Consider the following 16219-nt stretch of genomic DNA (forward strand, 5'->3'; position numbering starts at 1 on the left):
TTCTTTCAATAATGCTACTCTGTCTTGATCACTGTAGCATTATAGTAAGTCTTTGAGTAATGTCAGTCCTTCAGCTTTTCTCATCCTCCTTCGTCCTGCATCCTCCTTCCTCTTCTCTTCCCTTTCTCCTCCTCCTCCTTCTTCTTCTCTTTCCTCATCCTCTTCTCCTTCAGTATTGTGTTAAAAATATGCTGTGAGAATTTTTGAATTCCTTAAAATTTTCTTCATGAATATTATTTTTAATTGGCTATGTAATATTTCATTATCTGATCTATGATAAAACCAATAACCAGTGTTAAGTGGAAAAATTCAGAACATTTAATATCTCATTTTTGTAAATGAAAATAAAAAGGTAATGTCAGCATAAAATAAAAACTGAAAGAGTTGTGAGATTATATACAAGTAATTGTAATTTTCTTCCTTAGTCAATTTCTTTATTTCCAGTTTTTCTAGAATGAGTAGCAATACCTTTTTTATTAGAGGGAAAGGTAAATCTGTTTGTGTTTATTTTCTAAAGTCTGAGAAATATCTTTTTTCCTTTCCCCCTCTCAATCTGATATTGGTAATTTGGATTTTCTCTTTTTTCGTTTTATGAATCTTGATAAAAATCTCTAGGAGCTTATCAAATTTATTGGTCTTTTAAGAGAACCAATTTTTTTCTGCTTTCTATTTAATTGATTTCTCCTCTTATCTTTATTATTTTCTCTTTCATGCTTGGGGTTTAATTTGTTCTTCTTTTTCTAATTCTTAAGATGAAAACTTAGATAATTGATTTGAAACCTTTCTTTTCTAACATAAGCATTTAAAGCTGTACATTTCCCTTAAGCATGGAATTAGCTGTGTCCTACAATTTTGGATATGGTATTTTACAATCATTCAGTTTATTTAAAGAAGAATACTTCCTCTTTGATTTACGTTATTTCAAATTGTTGAGGCTTTTTAGATATTTCATTGTTATTAATTTCTAACTTAATTCCTTTGTGGTCAGGGAACATACTTTAAGATTTTAGACTTTTGGCATTTATAAGACTATTTTATGGCCTAGATAAGGTATCTTTTAGTGAACATTTCATGTGCACTTGAAAAATGTATATTCTGCAGTTGTTGGACATAGCATTCTGTGAATGTTAATTAGATCAAAATGGTTGATAATGTTGTTCAGGTCCTTCTTTGCTGCTTATTTGTTTAGGTTCTATTAATTTGTGAGAGAGGGTAGTAAAATCCCCAACTGTGATTGTAGATATGTCGTTTTCTCACGTTAGTTCTGTTGGAATTTGCTTCAAGTATTTTTAAGCTATATTATTATGTGAATACATGTTTATAATTCTATTTTCCTGATGTTTTGGCCCTTTTATCATTATGAAATATCCCTCCTTATCTCTGGTAATATTCCACGTCCTGAAGTCTACTTTGTCAGACATTAATATAGCCATGCCATCTTTGTTATGCTTACTATTTGCATACAGTGTAATTTCCTATTTTTCAGCCTGTGTCTTTATTTTTTGAAAAGGAATTTATTAGGGTACGTTGCTGTAGGCAACAGTGGGCCACACAGACAAGAGGTACCTGTGTGACCCTGTGTCTTTATATTTAAAGTATTTCTCTTGTAGATTACTATGAACAATTATATGCCAGTAAAATGGACAACCTAGAAGAAACGGGCAAATTCCTAGAAATATGCAATCTCCCAAGATTGAATCAGGAAGAAATACAAAACATGAACAGACCAATTACCAGTAATAAAGTTGAATTAATATTTTAAAAACTCCCAAGAAATAAAAGTCCAGGACCAGATGGCTTTACAGGTGAACTCTACCGAACATTAGAGAAGGGTTAACAGCTACTCTTCTCAAACTATTCCAAAAAATTTCAGAGGAAAGAATGCTTCTGAACTCATTCTAGGTGACTAGCATCACCTGATACCAAAACTAGACAAAGATATTACAAAAAAAGAAAATTTCAGGCCAGCATCACTGATGAACATAGTTGCAAAAATTCTCAACAAAATATTAGCAAACTAAATCAACTATACATTCAAAGGATCATACACCATGATCAAGTGGGATTAATCCCAAGGATGCAAGGATGGTTCAATATTCACAAATCAATCAGTGTGGTACACCACATTAACAAATTGAAGAATAAAAATCATGTGATCATCTCAATAATTGCAGAAAAAGATTTTGACAAAATCAACATCCATTTATGTTAAAAACTTTCAACAAGTGGGTATGGAGAGAACATACCTTAACATAATAAAGGCCATATATGAGATGCCTACAGCATACATAATACTGATAATGATGAAAAGCTGAAAGCATGTCCTCTGAGATCAGGAACAAGACAAGGATGCCCTTGAGGATATTATGCTAAGTGAAATAAGTCAGAGAAAGACAAAAATTGTATGATTTCAGTTATATGTAGAATCTAAAAAACAAAACAAGTGAACAAACATAATTAAACAGAAACAGAGTCATAGATATAGAGAACAAACAGGTGGTAGCCAGAGAGGAGGAAGGTGGGAGGAGGAGAGAAATAGGTGAGGGTGATTAAGAGGTACAAACTTCCAGTTACAAAATAAATGAGTCATGAGTATGAAATGTACAGTGTGGGCAATGTAACCGGTAATTTTGTAATATCTTAGTATGGTGACAGATGGTAACTAGACTTTATGGTGATCATTTTGAAATGTATAGAATTTCAAATCACTGTGTTGTATACCAGGAACTAACATAGTGTTGTAGGTCAATTATACTTCAAAAACAAACAAATAAACTGATAGAAAAAGAGATCAGATTTGCAGTTATCAGAGGTGGAGAGTTGGGGGAGGGGGAATTGAATGAAGATAATCAAAATGTACAGGCCTCCAGCTGTAAGATAAATAAGTACTAGGAATGTAATGTAAAACATGATAAATATAATTAACACTGCTATACATTAAATGTGAAAGTTGTTAAGAGAGTAAATCCTTAGAGTTCGTATCACAAGGAAAAAATTTTATTTCTTTAATTTTGTACCTACATGAGATAATGGAGTTTCACTAATCTTACTGTGGTAATCATTTCATGATGTATGTCAGTCAAATCATTGTGCTGTAAATTGTAGTATAGTCAGTTTACAATATTGTGTCACTTTCTGGTGTACAGCATAATGTTTCAGTCATACATATACATACATATTTGTTTTAATATTTTGTTTTAATATTTTAATATTTGTTTTAATATTTTTCATTATAGGTTACTACAAGATATTGAATATAGTTCCCTGTGCTATACAGAAGAAACTTGTTTATCTATTTTATATATAGTAGTTAGTATCCACAAATCTTGAACTCCCAATTTATCCCTTCCCATCCCTTTTCCTCCTGGTAAACATAAGTTTGTTTCCTATGTCTGTGCATCTGTTTTTGTTTTGTAAATAAGTTCATTTGTGTCTTTTTTGGGTTTTTTTTTTTTTGGATTCCACATATGAGTGACAGCATGTGATATCGTATAGTGTTTTTCTTTCTCTTTCTGGCTTACTTCACTTAGAATGATGATCTCCAGTTCCATCCACATTGCTGCAATGGCATTATTTTATTTTATTTTTTATGGCTTAGTGGTATTCCATTGAATAAATATACCACAACTTCTTTATCCAGTCATCTGTTGATGGACATTTAGGTTGTTTCCATGTCGTGGCTATTGTAAATAGTGCTGCTATGAACATTGGGGTGCATGTATCTTTTCGAATTAGAGCTCCCCTTGGATATATGCCCAGGAGTAGGATTGCTGAATCATATGGTAAATCTATTTTTAGTTTTTTGAAATTCTTCTCTTTATCTTTGGTTTTCAGCAGTTTGACTATAAGTTGTCTGTGTTTAATTTTCTTTATATTTATCTTGCTTGAGGTCCACTGAGCTTCTTGAATCTGTAAATTGACATTTTTCACCAAATTTGGGAAAATATTGACCATTATTTCTTCTGGTATATTTTCTGTCCTATCCTTGTTTTGCTCTTCTTCTGAGACTCCCAAGTTTATGTAAGTTGATAGCATTTGATGTTTTCCCACAGTCCACTAAGCTTTTTGCCTAAGGGTGTTCCCCCGCCACTCCACAATACCTGCACCTAATGACATTTTTTTCCTTCTAAGGCTCCTTTTTGTCTAGAACCTCCAGAATAATGTTAATTGACAGCGGGAGTAGCTGGCAAAACAGCCTTTCATAACAATGACTTTAGTTTTTCAGCCACAAATATGGTGCTAGTTTGTGACATAAATATTCCTTAGGTTAAGAAGGTATTCTTTTACTTCTCTATATAATATAGTTTTGCCCCAAATAGATAGTAAGTATCATCAGAAGAGGTTTTATCATTTGTCAAGAGGCTTATATAGACTTCTCTTTTAACCTATTAAATAAAAAGTAATACATGAATCATATTGAAATGTTTTTATATTCCCAGGATAAACTATATTATTCTTTCAATATACTGCTAGGTTTGATGGTATTTTATTTAGGTTTTTTGTATCTGTACTAACTTTAAAATGATTCATTTTTATGTTCTTTTAGAACTGTGGTTGTGCTATCTTACACCAAATGATTTGAGAACTTTCTCTTTTTCTATGCTCTGAAATAGTTTATATAGAATGAGAATTATTTATTACTTAAAAGTTTGAAAAATTTATAAAAATATTCAAATCTGAACTTTTTTAAAAAACATTTTTAGCAAACTTTTCTTGTCTCTTGGTTATTAGCCTCTTCAGGAATCAAGGTTTCCATTTCTCAGTGAAGTTCAGTTTTAGAACTTAAAAATTAAGTTATTTTTCTCAGAAGTTTTCATTGAGATTTTCACACTTATTTATACGGTATTTTATTTTATTTACATAGCATTTTATTTTTAAAAATAATCTTTTAAATGGGTAAAAATGATAACCACTATCGTAAAATTTAAATATACATAAAAGCACAAAGAAGAAAATTAAAATAACTTGAAATCTCACCAACTTTATCGAATATTTCATTATCTTTACATTTTTTTCTATTATCTTCTTTTTCTTCTGCCTCATTTATGTATATTTGTACTTTCTTTTTTCCTTGATTGCATTTGCTAATGGTTTATCAATTTATTGGATTTCTTCCTCACCTCTGAAAAATCCCAGCTCTTACATATATTTTTCTCACCATTTTCAAGTTCAGTGGTTTTTAACCACTAAATCGTGCAATGGAACCCTTTTCAAAATTAAAATCTTATGTGAAATCCCAGTGTATAAATAGATAAAAGCCAAGCACTTGTGATTAAAGCAAAGGGGAGTAAGGGGAAGGAAGGGAGTTTCCCAGAGTCTCAATCACTTGACCACCACCCCCAACTCCTCTTTCTTATCAGACACTTATGACTCCAGAGAGTACTGTTAGACAACCACTGTTCTGACTTATTAATTCTGCTTATATCTTTATTGTTTCCTTCCTCTTCTTTTCCACAGACTGGTTTTATTGCTCTTTTCTGATTTTTTGAATTTAGCATTTACTGTATTTCTTTTCATTCTTTCTTGTTTAATATTGGAAATATTGAAGTCTGTGAATTTGTCACTGGCAGTGCTGGTCACATCTTATAATATTTTACACAGGATATTTTCTCAATAGGCGGTAATTATAGTTTTGAGTTTCCTCTTTGGCCCACAGAATATGTAGGAGTGTATTTTCAGCTTCTAAGTGTGGAGAGATTTGTTTATCTTTTTTTAATATTAAGTTCTGATTTTATTTTGTTATGGTCATATAATAAGATCTTTCTAATTTAGTTTTTAAGAAATTACTGGTTTTTTTGTAATCCAGTGTTTAATCAATTTTCATAAATTTTCCATGCCAGCTGTAAAGGGTGCATTTTATTTTTAGGTTACATAGTTATTTCACTTCTGTTATCTATCCTATTAATTATATTGCTTAAATCCTCTATATCTGCACTATCCAATATAGTAACCACTCTCCACATGTGGTTATTGTACATTTGAAATGTGGCTAGTTTGAACTGATATGTGTTGTTAAGTATAAAGTGCACATAGGGTCTTAAAGATTTAATGCAAAAACAGGTAAAATATTTCAATAATAATTTTTATGTTCATTGCATATTAAAATGATACGATTTTGGATCTATTGAGTTAAATAAAATAAATATTACTAAAATTAATTTCATCTCTTTTTTGGATACCTTTTGAAAGAGGTTACTAGAGAATTTTAAATTACATGCGTAATTATTTTATTTCTATTGGACATAACTGCCCTGTATAATAATTATATATTTTTGTCCACTTGATCTATCAGAGACTAGTAGTAACATTACAATTGTTTTTTCAGTAATTTCTACTTAAATTTCTCAGTTTTCACTGTATATATTTTTGTACTGTGCCATTTAGCACATAACAGGTCATTTCTATTGTGGATTGAACCTTACATAAAATAAAATGACTCTGTTGGCCTGTTTGAGTTCAACTTTGATGTGAATTATTGCTATTCTTTTTAAGAAAATTTGCTTAGGAGTTTTTGCACACCTCTCTTTTTTTAACTTCAGCTTCACTTTGTTTCAGGTGAGTATCTCTTAAACAGTAATTAAATTAATTGTATCTTTTGACATAGTCTGACTTTGCTTTTCTCTTTTTCACTTGTTTCTGTTAACTTTTTTCTTCTTTTTTTATTGAGGAATAGTTGATTTATAATATTATATTAGTTTCAGGTGTACAACATAGTGATTCAAAATTTTTATAGATTAACCCCATTTATAGTTATTATAAAATGTTGTCTGTGTTCCCTTTGCTGTACAATATATCCTTGTAGCTTACTCTTAATAGAGGAGTCTAACTTTTCACAATTATTGTGATCAGTGAATATCATTTTATGAGTTTTATTTTTATGCTACTTTATTTTTTTCTATATTTTAGTATATTGAGTAATAAAAATATTTTGTTCTACTTTTATTACATTAGTGTTTTGAAAAATCATAGTTGAACCCATTTACTTTAATTAGCATCATCAAGAATGGAATAGTACCCATTAGCCCTATGAAAATGGGTAATTTAGCATGTTTTTCTTCCTCTCTATTCCTTTCCTAACTGAGATTCAGATGCTTATTACATTTTTTTTATAAATGTCTTAAGAATTACTTTAAAATAGAAGTTTTAAAGCATATTTAACCACAATTATCTAGATTTAACTTATTTTACTGTTTTGAATTTCATCACCACCTCTTTCTCTCTGTTGATCATTATATCCTTGAAAAGATTTCCTTGGGGAAGAATGTAGGTGGTAGAAATTCAGAGTTTGAAAATATTTTGTTGTTCTCCTTCATATTATATAACCAACATATTGAATATGTTTAGAATTCTTTAGCACAGTATTTTTCCTTTAAAAATGCTATAAAACTTTCATTTTCTGGTGCTTATTTTGTGGAGAGGCCACTTTGACTCTGTTATTTTGTAGACTACTTACTTTTTTCTATTGGTATGCTTGAGGGATGTTTTCATTTTCCTTCAGTTTTGAAAGTTCAGAAGGATATGTTTAAATGTTGTCATTCATTCATTCATTTATATTTTTTAACAGCTTCATTGAGATATAGTTCCTGTACCACACAACCTACCCATTTAAAGCATACTGAACCAATGGCTTTTAGTATAGTATTCCCAGAGTTGTGCAATCATCACCACAGTAAATTTTAGAACATTTTCATCATTCCCAAAGAAAACTTGAACCCCTTTAGCCTGCATTCTCCAATCTGCCTCCTCCCTCCCACAGCCCTAGGCATCCACTAATCTGCTTTCTTTTTCTATAGATTTTGCCTATTCTGTATATTTCATGTGAATGGAATTAGACAATATGTGGCCTTTGTGACTGCTTTCTTTTGGTTGGTGAAATTATTTCAGAGATTTATTTGTATTGTAGCATGTATCAGCATTTTATTTTTCATTGCTGAGTAATATTCCATTGTATAGATTATTTTTAGTTTCTTTTATTTGTCTCTTCATCGGTTGATGGATATTTGGGTTTTGTCCACATATTGGCTATTAAGAATAATGCTACTATGAACATTTGTGTACAAGTTTTTGTTTGAACTCCTGTTTTCATTTCTTTTGGGTGTATATCTAGTAGTGGAATTGCTAGGTCACATGGTAACTCTCTGTTTAACCTTTTGAGGAAATTCCAGACTTTTACAAAGTGGCAGCACCATTTTACATTGCCACTAGCAGTGTGTTAGGATTTTAATTTCTCTGCATCTTTGACAACACTCATTACTGTCCATCTTTTTGACTGTCACCATCCTAGTGGATGTGAAGTGGTACCTCATTGTGGTTTTGATTTTCATTTTCCTGATGGCAGCTGATGTTGAGCATCTTTTTATGTGTTTATTGGTCATTTGTATATCTTCCTTAGATAAATGTCTATTTAGATCCTTTACTTGTTTTAAAATTGGGTTATTTGTCTTTCTATTATTGAGTTGTAAGAGCTTTTTATATATTCTACATATAAGTCTCATCAGATGTATGATTTGCAAAAATTTTCTCCCATTCTATGGGTTATCTTTTCACTTTCTTGATGACATCCTTTGGAGCACACTGTTTTTTCATTTTTGATGTCCAATTTATTTTTTCTTTTGGCATCATACCTAAGAAACTATTATTAACCCAAGGCCACAAGGATTTATGCCTGTTTTCTTCTGACACTTTTATAGTTTTATTCTTTTCCATTGAATTGTCTTGGCATCTGTATCAAAAATTTATTGACTATAAATATGAGGGTTTACTTCTGAATTCCCAATTCTGTTCCTTTGAACTATGTGTCTATCTTTATGCCAGTACCATATTGTCTTGGTTACTGTAGCTTTGTAGTAAGTTTTGAAATCAGAAAATCTGTGAATCCTCCAAATTTATCCTTCTTTTTCAAAATTGTTTTGGCTATTCTGGGTTCCTTGGATTTCCAAATGAATTATAGGATCAGCTTGTCAGTTTGTGCAAAAAAAGCCAGCTCAGATTTTTATAGAGATCACATTGATTTAGATCAATTGGAGGAATACTGCCATATTAACAGTAGTAAGTCTTATATATGAACATAGGATGTCTTTCCATTTACTTAGGTCTTTAACTTCTTTCAGTAATATTTTGTAGTTTTCAGAGTTTAAGTTTTGTGCTTCTTTTGTTAAATTTATTCCTAAGTGTTTAATCCTGTTTTCTTAATTGGAATGTTTTCTTAAAAGGTATTTTCCTGATTTAATTTTGGTTTGTTCATTGCTATTATATAGAAATACAACTGATTTTTGTATATTAATCTTATATCCTGCAAACTTACTGAACTCATTTATTAATTCTAATAGTTTTTTGGTGGATTCCTTGGGGTTTTCTATATACAAGATTGTATCATCTGCAAGTAGAGATAGTTTTATTTCTTCCTTTCTAATCTGGACTCTTTTAATTTCATTTTCTTGCACAATTGCCCTGGCTAGCCCCAGTACAATGTTGAGTATAAGTGGTGAGATTAGACATCTTGTCTTGTTGCTAATCTTAGGAATAGGGGATAGCAGTCTTTCACTTGTTGACCTAAAACAATAAAACAACCAGTTATTTTACCAGCAAAATGGGGTTATTTGGGAACAACAAAGACTTAATTCAGAGCATGCAGTCTGTGATGATCCACAGGCAAGTCTAGAGAATAGAAGAGAGGAACTTTCTTTTATAGAGGAGAAGGAGGAGTTAGGAGGGGCTGTTATAAACAAAGAGTTCATTGGAGGAAACTGGGAGCTTTTCATTAGCTGAGTTGTGTAACAGTCTCTCATTGGGTGCGCTCTTGCTGGGCAAGGAGAAATTTTTCCTTCCTCCTGCTGGGTAGTAAAGTGCCAACCTTCTTCTTGTTGGAGATGCAAAGGTACATCTCTTCCTGTTGGGTCTGCAATTGACATCAATGGGGAGGGAATGAGAGCTCCCTCTTCTGGCATCCTGACTTTATTTAAAATGCAGATACTGTTTATTAATTTTCACACACTGTTAAATGTGACATTAGTGGGGTTTTGGTAGATGATCTTTGTCAGGCTAAGGAAATTTCCTTCTATTTCTAGTTTGTTGAATGTTTATTTTCTTGTTTGTTTGTTTAAAATCATGAAGGGCTGTGGAATTTTGTCTAAAGCTTTTTTTCCACCTGTTGGGATTATCGTGTGGTCTTGGTCCTTTATCCTATTAATATGGTGTACTACATTAATTTAATTTTAGCTAGCATTTATTTTTTACCTTTTAATTCAACTTCTCATTTTCTCATTCTTTAGTCTCTGGAAGACTTTGGCGGAACCTATTAAATGACATATGCAATAGATGTGATGCAGGTCTTGGAAGTTGATGGTGGTCCTCTGTGAAATTTTATTTCCAGAACTTTGTACTTCATCAAAAGTTCTGGTGATGACTATCTAGGATTTTTTTTGTTTGATGGTGTTGAATGGTATGAATGTAAAACAAAATTTTAAGTGTCCTATGTAACCCAAATGTTATATAAATTCATAACATTATTTTGGTAGTATATCTAACAGTTTCATATTACAGGCACTATTTTTGGAGATGGAAACTTTTAACTATATTATTTATATACTTTTTAGGGATGATAACCCTTTTATGCATAATAGAGTATGTAATTAGCATTTCTAGCAATTATAGTCAGTATCAGTGTATTTTTGTCTTTGAAAAATTTGTAGATGCCTCCCCAGTTTCTTTCAATATAACATGATTTGTTTCGTATTATATATTTCTATCAGATCCCTATTTTGTAGTGTATTCTCACCCTAATTGCAGTTTTCTTCTCTTGGGTATGTTTTTTCTTTTCCATGTGGGTTCCTTCAGTTGGTTGCACTGTCATTTTCATTGGTGATGCATCTGCTAATTAGTTTTCTTCTTTGAATGCCTGCTCTTTTTGTTCTTGATTTTTCAGTTCAGCTCTGTTTTAAATTTAAGTTCTATTTATTGACATTTCTCTCTAGCTTCTATTGGCCTGTGACCCACTATGACTTGTTTGTAATGTTTATATGTTTATGAAACTGACAGTCCATCCTCTGCCATCAGTGATAATTAACATTTAACTGTTTCTTTAAGATGGTTTAGAAAATAGTTATTTTTGTGGTTAATATATGTATTAGCTTTCTAAATTCGTCGAAAGTTCTTGGATTATTAGAAAGTGTCACCTACAGGCATATGTAGAGTTTTACTTACTTTTTATTCTGGCGAAATACACATAACATATAATTTACTATTTTAACCATTTTTAAGTGTGCGTTAATTACATTCACATTTGTTCTGCAACTTTAACATTTTTAAAGAGAAAGTAATACCTATTTCTTAGTCTTTCAGATTTTCTCTTTCTTCCTTAGTATTTTTTCTTTTTCATTGATCAACTTTCCTTTTCTTTTAGATGCTGAGGATTTCCTGGCAGAAGGTTTGCGGAATGAGAACCTCAGTGCTGGTGCAAGAGACCACAGAGACCATATCCTACGGGGCTTTCAGCAAATCAGAGCTAGGTTTGTATCAACCAGTTCCATTATTCTTCTTTATAAGCTTTAAAACAGTTTATAATCAGTAAAGTCTACTTCAGTATATAAATTAGCAAGGTAAGACATATCCATCATAGTTCTTTACACTTGATAGAGGCTTAATAAATGTTTACTGAATTGAATTAAAGTGAGGCAGGCATAGTTGGGTAGTTTACCAAAATAGAAAATTTTGATAACTATGTATGTTAAGAAAATTATTCTGCTTTTAGCTCTGGATTGTTATGTTGTTCTTTATTGAACACTTTTGCAAATGTGTGAAAAGCTAAATATTTGTGCTTGTCCAATTTACTAAAAGGGAGGATGTTAAGCCACATGAGATAATTAATTTTCATTATGATTTTTATTCCTGGTTTACATCCAAATCTCCTTCCCTAATAGAAAACTTAAACCATACTTTTCCTATGACCATATTAGGATGTTTTAGTCTCAGACTGGTTGGAATATCATGCTCACTAATTTTTTTTTTAATTAAAGGCCCTGACCTAATTTGTGCCTTTTAGAATGTGAGCACCTGACAGATACATACACTTACTTGGGAGAGGAAGAAATAAAAATTTTCCTTTACAATTTATTTCCTAATCACTTCTTGCTCAAAATGTGGTAACTGAATTAACTGAATGAGAGTTGGGGATAAGTGAGTGTTATTTTAAGCCTTTTCCAACCTGGTGGCCATGTGATTCAGAATGTTTGAACTGAGTACTCTTAGTAAAAGGGAGAACATCTACAGGGTTATGACTGGAATTTAATTTGTGTGGCTGACCGATCTTGGCATCTACTTTAGAAACTTCATTGAAACTCCTTAGAAGCTGAGAGTTTTATCCTTTCGAAGGGCACAGCCAGAATATATTCCCTCCAGGAATGTGAGAGAACCTCACAAGATGCCCTGCTGGATCTTAATCGATCTTTCCTGCTGGCTAATTAAGCATCACTTTTACTCAGCAACTGGGGACTGTGTAATTATCAGCCTGGGTTGCCCTAAATAATTGAAACAAACAGAATGCAGAAGATGGAAGCTTTTTGCAAAAGTAAGAATATCTATAATTTTTATTAGCCTGAAAGAGTGTTTAAAACAAACTTCCCTGTAATGTTACTTTATTTAGATAAATTTAGGCTTAGTTGTGTACCTGTTAGTTCGTAATCCATAGAATTTTTTATTTTTTTAATACAAAGTTGACCTTTATACTATAGGATTATTATAAGGATGACATGAGGAATAAAGGTGGAATTATTTTAAATTATGTTATAGGGAGAGGGATGCCCAAACTATAATTGTGTATGTGGTGCTATTAGTGGTATAAATCTGTGATAAGGAATGTAAAAACAATTTTACTGCATCTGTAGAGACAAATATACAATGAATAGGAGTTCTCCTTTCCCATATTTGTACCACAGCATTTGGAAAGGGCTAATTTCAATCTGAAATTGGTAATAAAAGGTGATTTTTGTGGTGACTCGCTGTTATCAGTACATATTATTTCTTAGTCCTCTTTTTAAATGCATACACACACACTCATACACTCATATCCATGTGTGCACACATAGAAGCTGTATTTGTTATGAGGTAGAGAGGGTTCCTTGTTCTCAAAGAATTTGCTGTGTGGTTTGTGGGACAGACATTCAGGAAATAACCAGCAGGAATTTTAGGAAACATCTGCATTGTTAATGGGAGCTTTCTGTTCATTGATTTGTTGTAAGAAAGATGACACTTTATTTAGAATTTCATAATTATCAGATCACAGAGGAAATGAGGAGCCAGAAATTAGATACTGTATAAGAAAATGGAAAAACAAGGCTTCCCTTTGGCAAGCTGTTTGAAATTGTCTTACATTTACCTATTCAATCATCATCCCATTAATGTAACCCTTGTTTTGCTGAATCCTCTTTTTATAGACACATTGCCTCTGTAGCCCCTTTTATGGCTGGTCAATATTATGCACTTATATGTACTGATGCCAGTTTCAAAGAATTAAAGCTTGTACAAGGCCAGCCATATTTACTTTCTTTGTGTAGAAGTTGTATCTTTCCCAGAGGCTGGGTGTGAAAAGAAATTTGGAACTCATCAAACTTGAGAGTTAAATGTATATGGCAAGTTGCCAAGTAACATCAAAAGAATTGTTGAAAGCCACTTAAAAAGTTTTATCTTTAGTCATATTAAAGCAATAAAATGTTAAGGGTTTGGTAGATTTGTTGGGGAGAGTAGGAACATATCTAAAATTATTAATTTGGCACATCAGAGCTTATTTGGAAGGTAGGTAAGAAATCTCTAGCAGGATAATCTGGGAAAGCCACTAGATAAATATAAATACCGTATATACACATATTTCCGCCCCAAAACTTTCTACTCTATCTTGTGTCCTTGCTTGAATCCCTGTAATTCTTTCCTCAGCACGGTGCTGCTGAGAATGAAAAGGGTGGAGAGAAGTGAAAATAGCACTGCCTCTGATTCTTCGTAAACTCTAGGGGCTTGGCCCTAATTTTTAAGGTGGCTCAGAATTCAGTGCTGCTTGCCATGGCTGTGGTCTTGCTGTAAATTAAAGCGTCTGACTCCATCATAGCTGTTATGTGCCATTTGCCACCTTTGTTGCATAGAGTCACTGACCCCAGGAAAGGATAGTTGTGTCAGAAGTCATGGATTTCCTCCAAGTGCTCATCTGTTTCTCAGTACAAGTAGCTTCATTATTCTCTCTCCTCTCAGACTTAAAAATAAAATCGTATCTGTATTTCTATCTACATATGGGGTTGGGTTTTTTTTTGGCTTACAAGTGTTACCGATGATGTATAATGTTTTCCATATAAGACAAAATAGAAAACGGATGGTAATTTCTGTGATTCCAAGGAAATGAAATCCTGTTGTGGTATTTGATGTCCTGAGCTGTGATGTTCATTGCTCTTCTTCAAACTGCTTCCTCATTTAAACATTCTCCCTAAAAACTAACGGTTTTCACATTCTGAATCCAAGTTTTCACTGAGCTCTTTAGAGAATGATTAGGATGAAAGCCAGGCAGAGGCTCCTCCTGTTTTATTACGGTGGTCACTGCAGGATCAGCGCCAGATGTGAGACACCTGGAATGAAGCAGACATGATCTACACTCAGACATCTGATGGCGTTCTTACGCATTTGTAGAAACAGTTGAGCATTTCTGAAGTTTGATTCAAGGGAGGCCATCTGACAGCAAGAATACATTGAGAATGGGGGAAGGGATGAACAATATAGAATATTTTTATTACTGAGGTAGGGATAAATTCTCTCTTGATGGCCCGTTTTGGAACAGCTAGTCATTTATGCTCACTGTTGGAAGTGAAGGCCAGAGCCAATGGAAACAAACTTGGAATATTATTTCCTTTTGTGAAAGTTAAAGGAGTTCCAAAATGAGACAGGTAGATTAATAGCATATTGAAATGGAAAGAAATAAAGAAATAACTTTATGTAACAGGATTATGGCCCAAAAGCCACAAAACTCAGGACATTTAAAGTACAGGCTGAAAGAATATCTTTAAAAATGTCTCATTGTGGGTGGTTAGCATATAGCTCTGCATGAAACATGATACACTGGTAGAAATATCATAAAAATAATTCCAGTTTTTTGGGGGAACTTCAAGTTTTTCTTACAGCTTAACATGGATTTAGCTTTAAAACAGGATTTAGTTTAAGAATATATCATTCTGATGTCTTTGTATTATAGGAAGAAAGACAGGGAGTTAGTCTAGTATAACTCTTGGAAGCACAATTTTCAAAGTAGTGTACTGTAAATATCATTACTATTAATTACATAGAGAGTTTTACTTTTCCTGAGAGCTGGTTATTGAGCTTAAAACTCCCAAACAAAACACATTGGAATGAAGTGTGCTTATCAAGAGAACTAATGTGGAATGTGTTGTTGGTACATTTGTGTTGCTTGCAAATTTAGATATTTGCTCATAACCTGTTGTTCATTTTGCTACTTATATCCATAGCAAAAAAAAAAAAAAAGTACTTGTGCAATCCATCTAAGTTTAAAGAGCTCTGAAAAGGCTCAAAATCATACGGAGCAATAATTTGACCACATCTCGAAGGTTAACAATTTATTTCTTCCTTTTTCAGTCCTATCTCTGCCTCTCATCCTTAATCCAAAAAAAAAAAAAAACAAAACCCAAAACGATTTCATGTCTTTCAGCTGATCAACTATATACCAAATTTCTATACTAGTTTTCCGTTTTTCAATGAGTGTATGTTGAGATTTCACAATCGTGTTAAAGATTTTTGAAGATAAACTTATTGGGGCAGTGAGGGGTTATATTTATTGCTCTTTTAGTCTGAAATTCTCTTCAGGTGGGACTGATATATTACCTGCTGTTGGTTTCTTGGCTTAACCTGGAAAGGAAGATCATTTTATTATATGCTCTTTCATAGCAAGTCTCGTGTCCTTTCAAATCATCCTTGAAATGTATAACTCTCCTTTTGATTTGATGATGGAGATTATTTTGTTTATTCTTTTACTTGTGCAAGTATCTTGGAATTAGCACCAGCTCTAAGATTAAATTGATCCACTTTTATTTTCTTTTACTAGGCTATATTAGTGATCAGAAGCTTCTCCCTTTGGGCATCCCATAAAATAAATATTTTATACAAATAACTGATATATAATAATTTTTTAGTATTTTTATGCTAAGTAATAAGTGGGTTTAAAAAAAAAAGCTTG

The 16219-nt window shown here is 32.3% G+C and overlaps 1 protein-coding gene across 1 annotated transcript in view; it reads left to right on the forward strand.

The window, feature by feature from the left end:
- SKAP1 (src kinase associated phosphoprotein 1) overlaps positions 1-16219 on the forward strand; it is a 255607-nt gene that overhangs the window by 21032 nt on the left and 218356 nt on the right. Inside the window, exon 2 of the mRNA XM_032457841.1 lies at positions 11402-11507. Within this exon, the coding sequence (XP_032313732.1) occupies positions 11402-11507 (106 nt within the window). The remainder of the gene's footprint in view (positions 1-11401; positions 11508-16219) is intronic.

This window comes from Camelus ferus, chromosome 16 (assembly GCF_009834535.1).
Source record: "Camelus ferus isolate YT-003-E chromosome 16, BCGSAC_Cfer_1.0, whole genome shotgun sequence".
NCBI lineage: Eukaryota > Metazoa > Chordata > Mammalia > Artiodactyla > Camelidae > Camelus > Camelus ferus.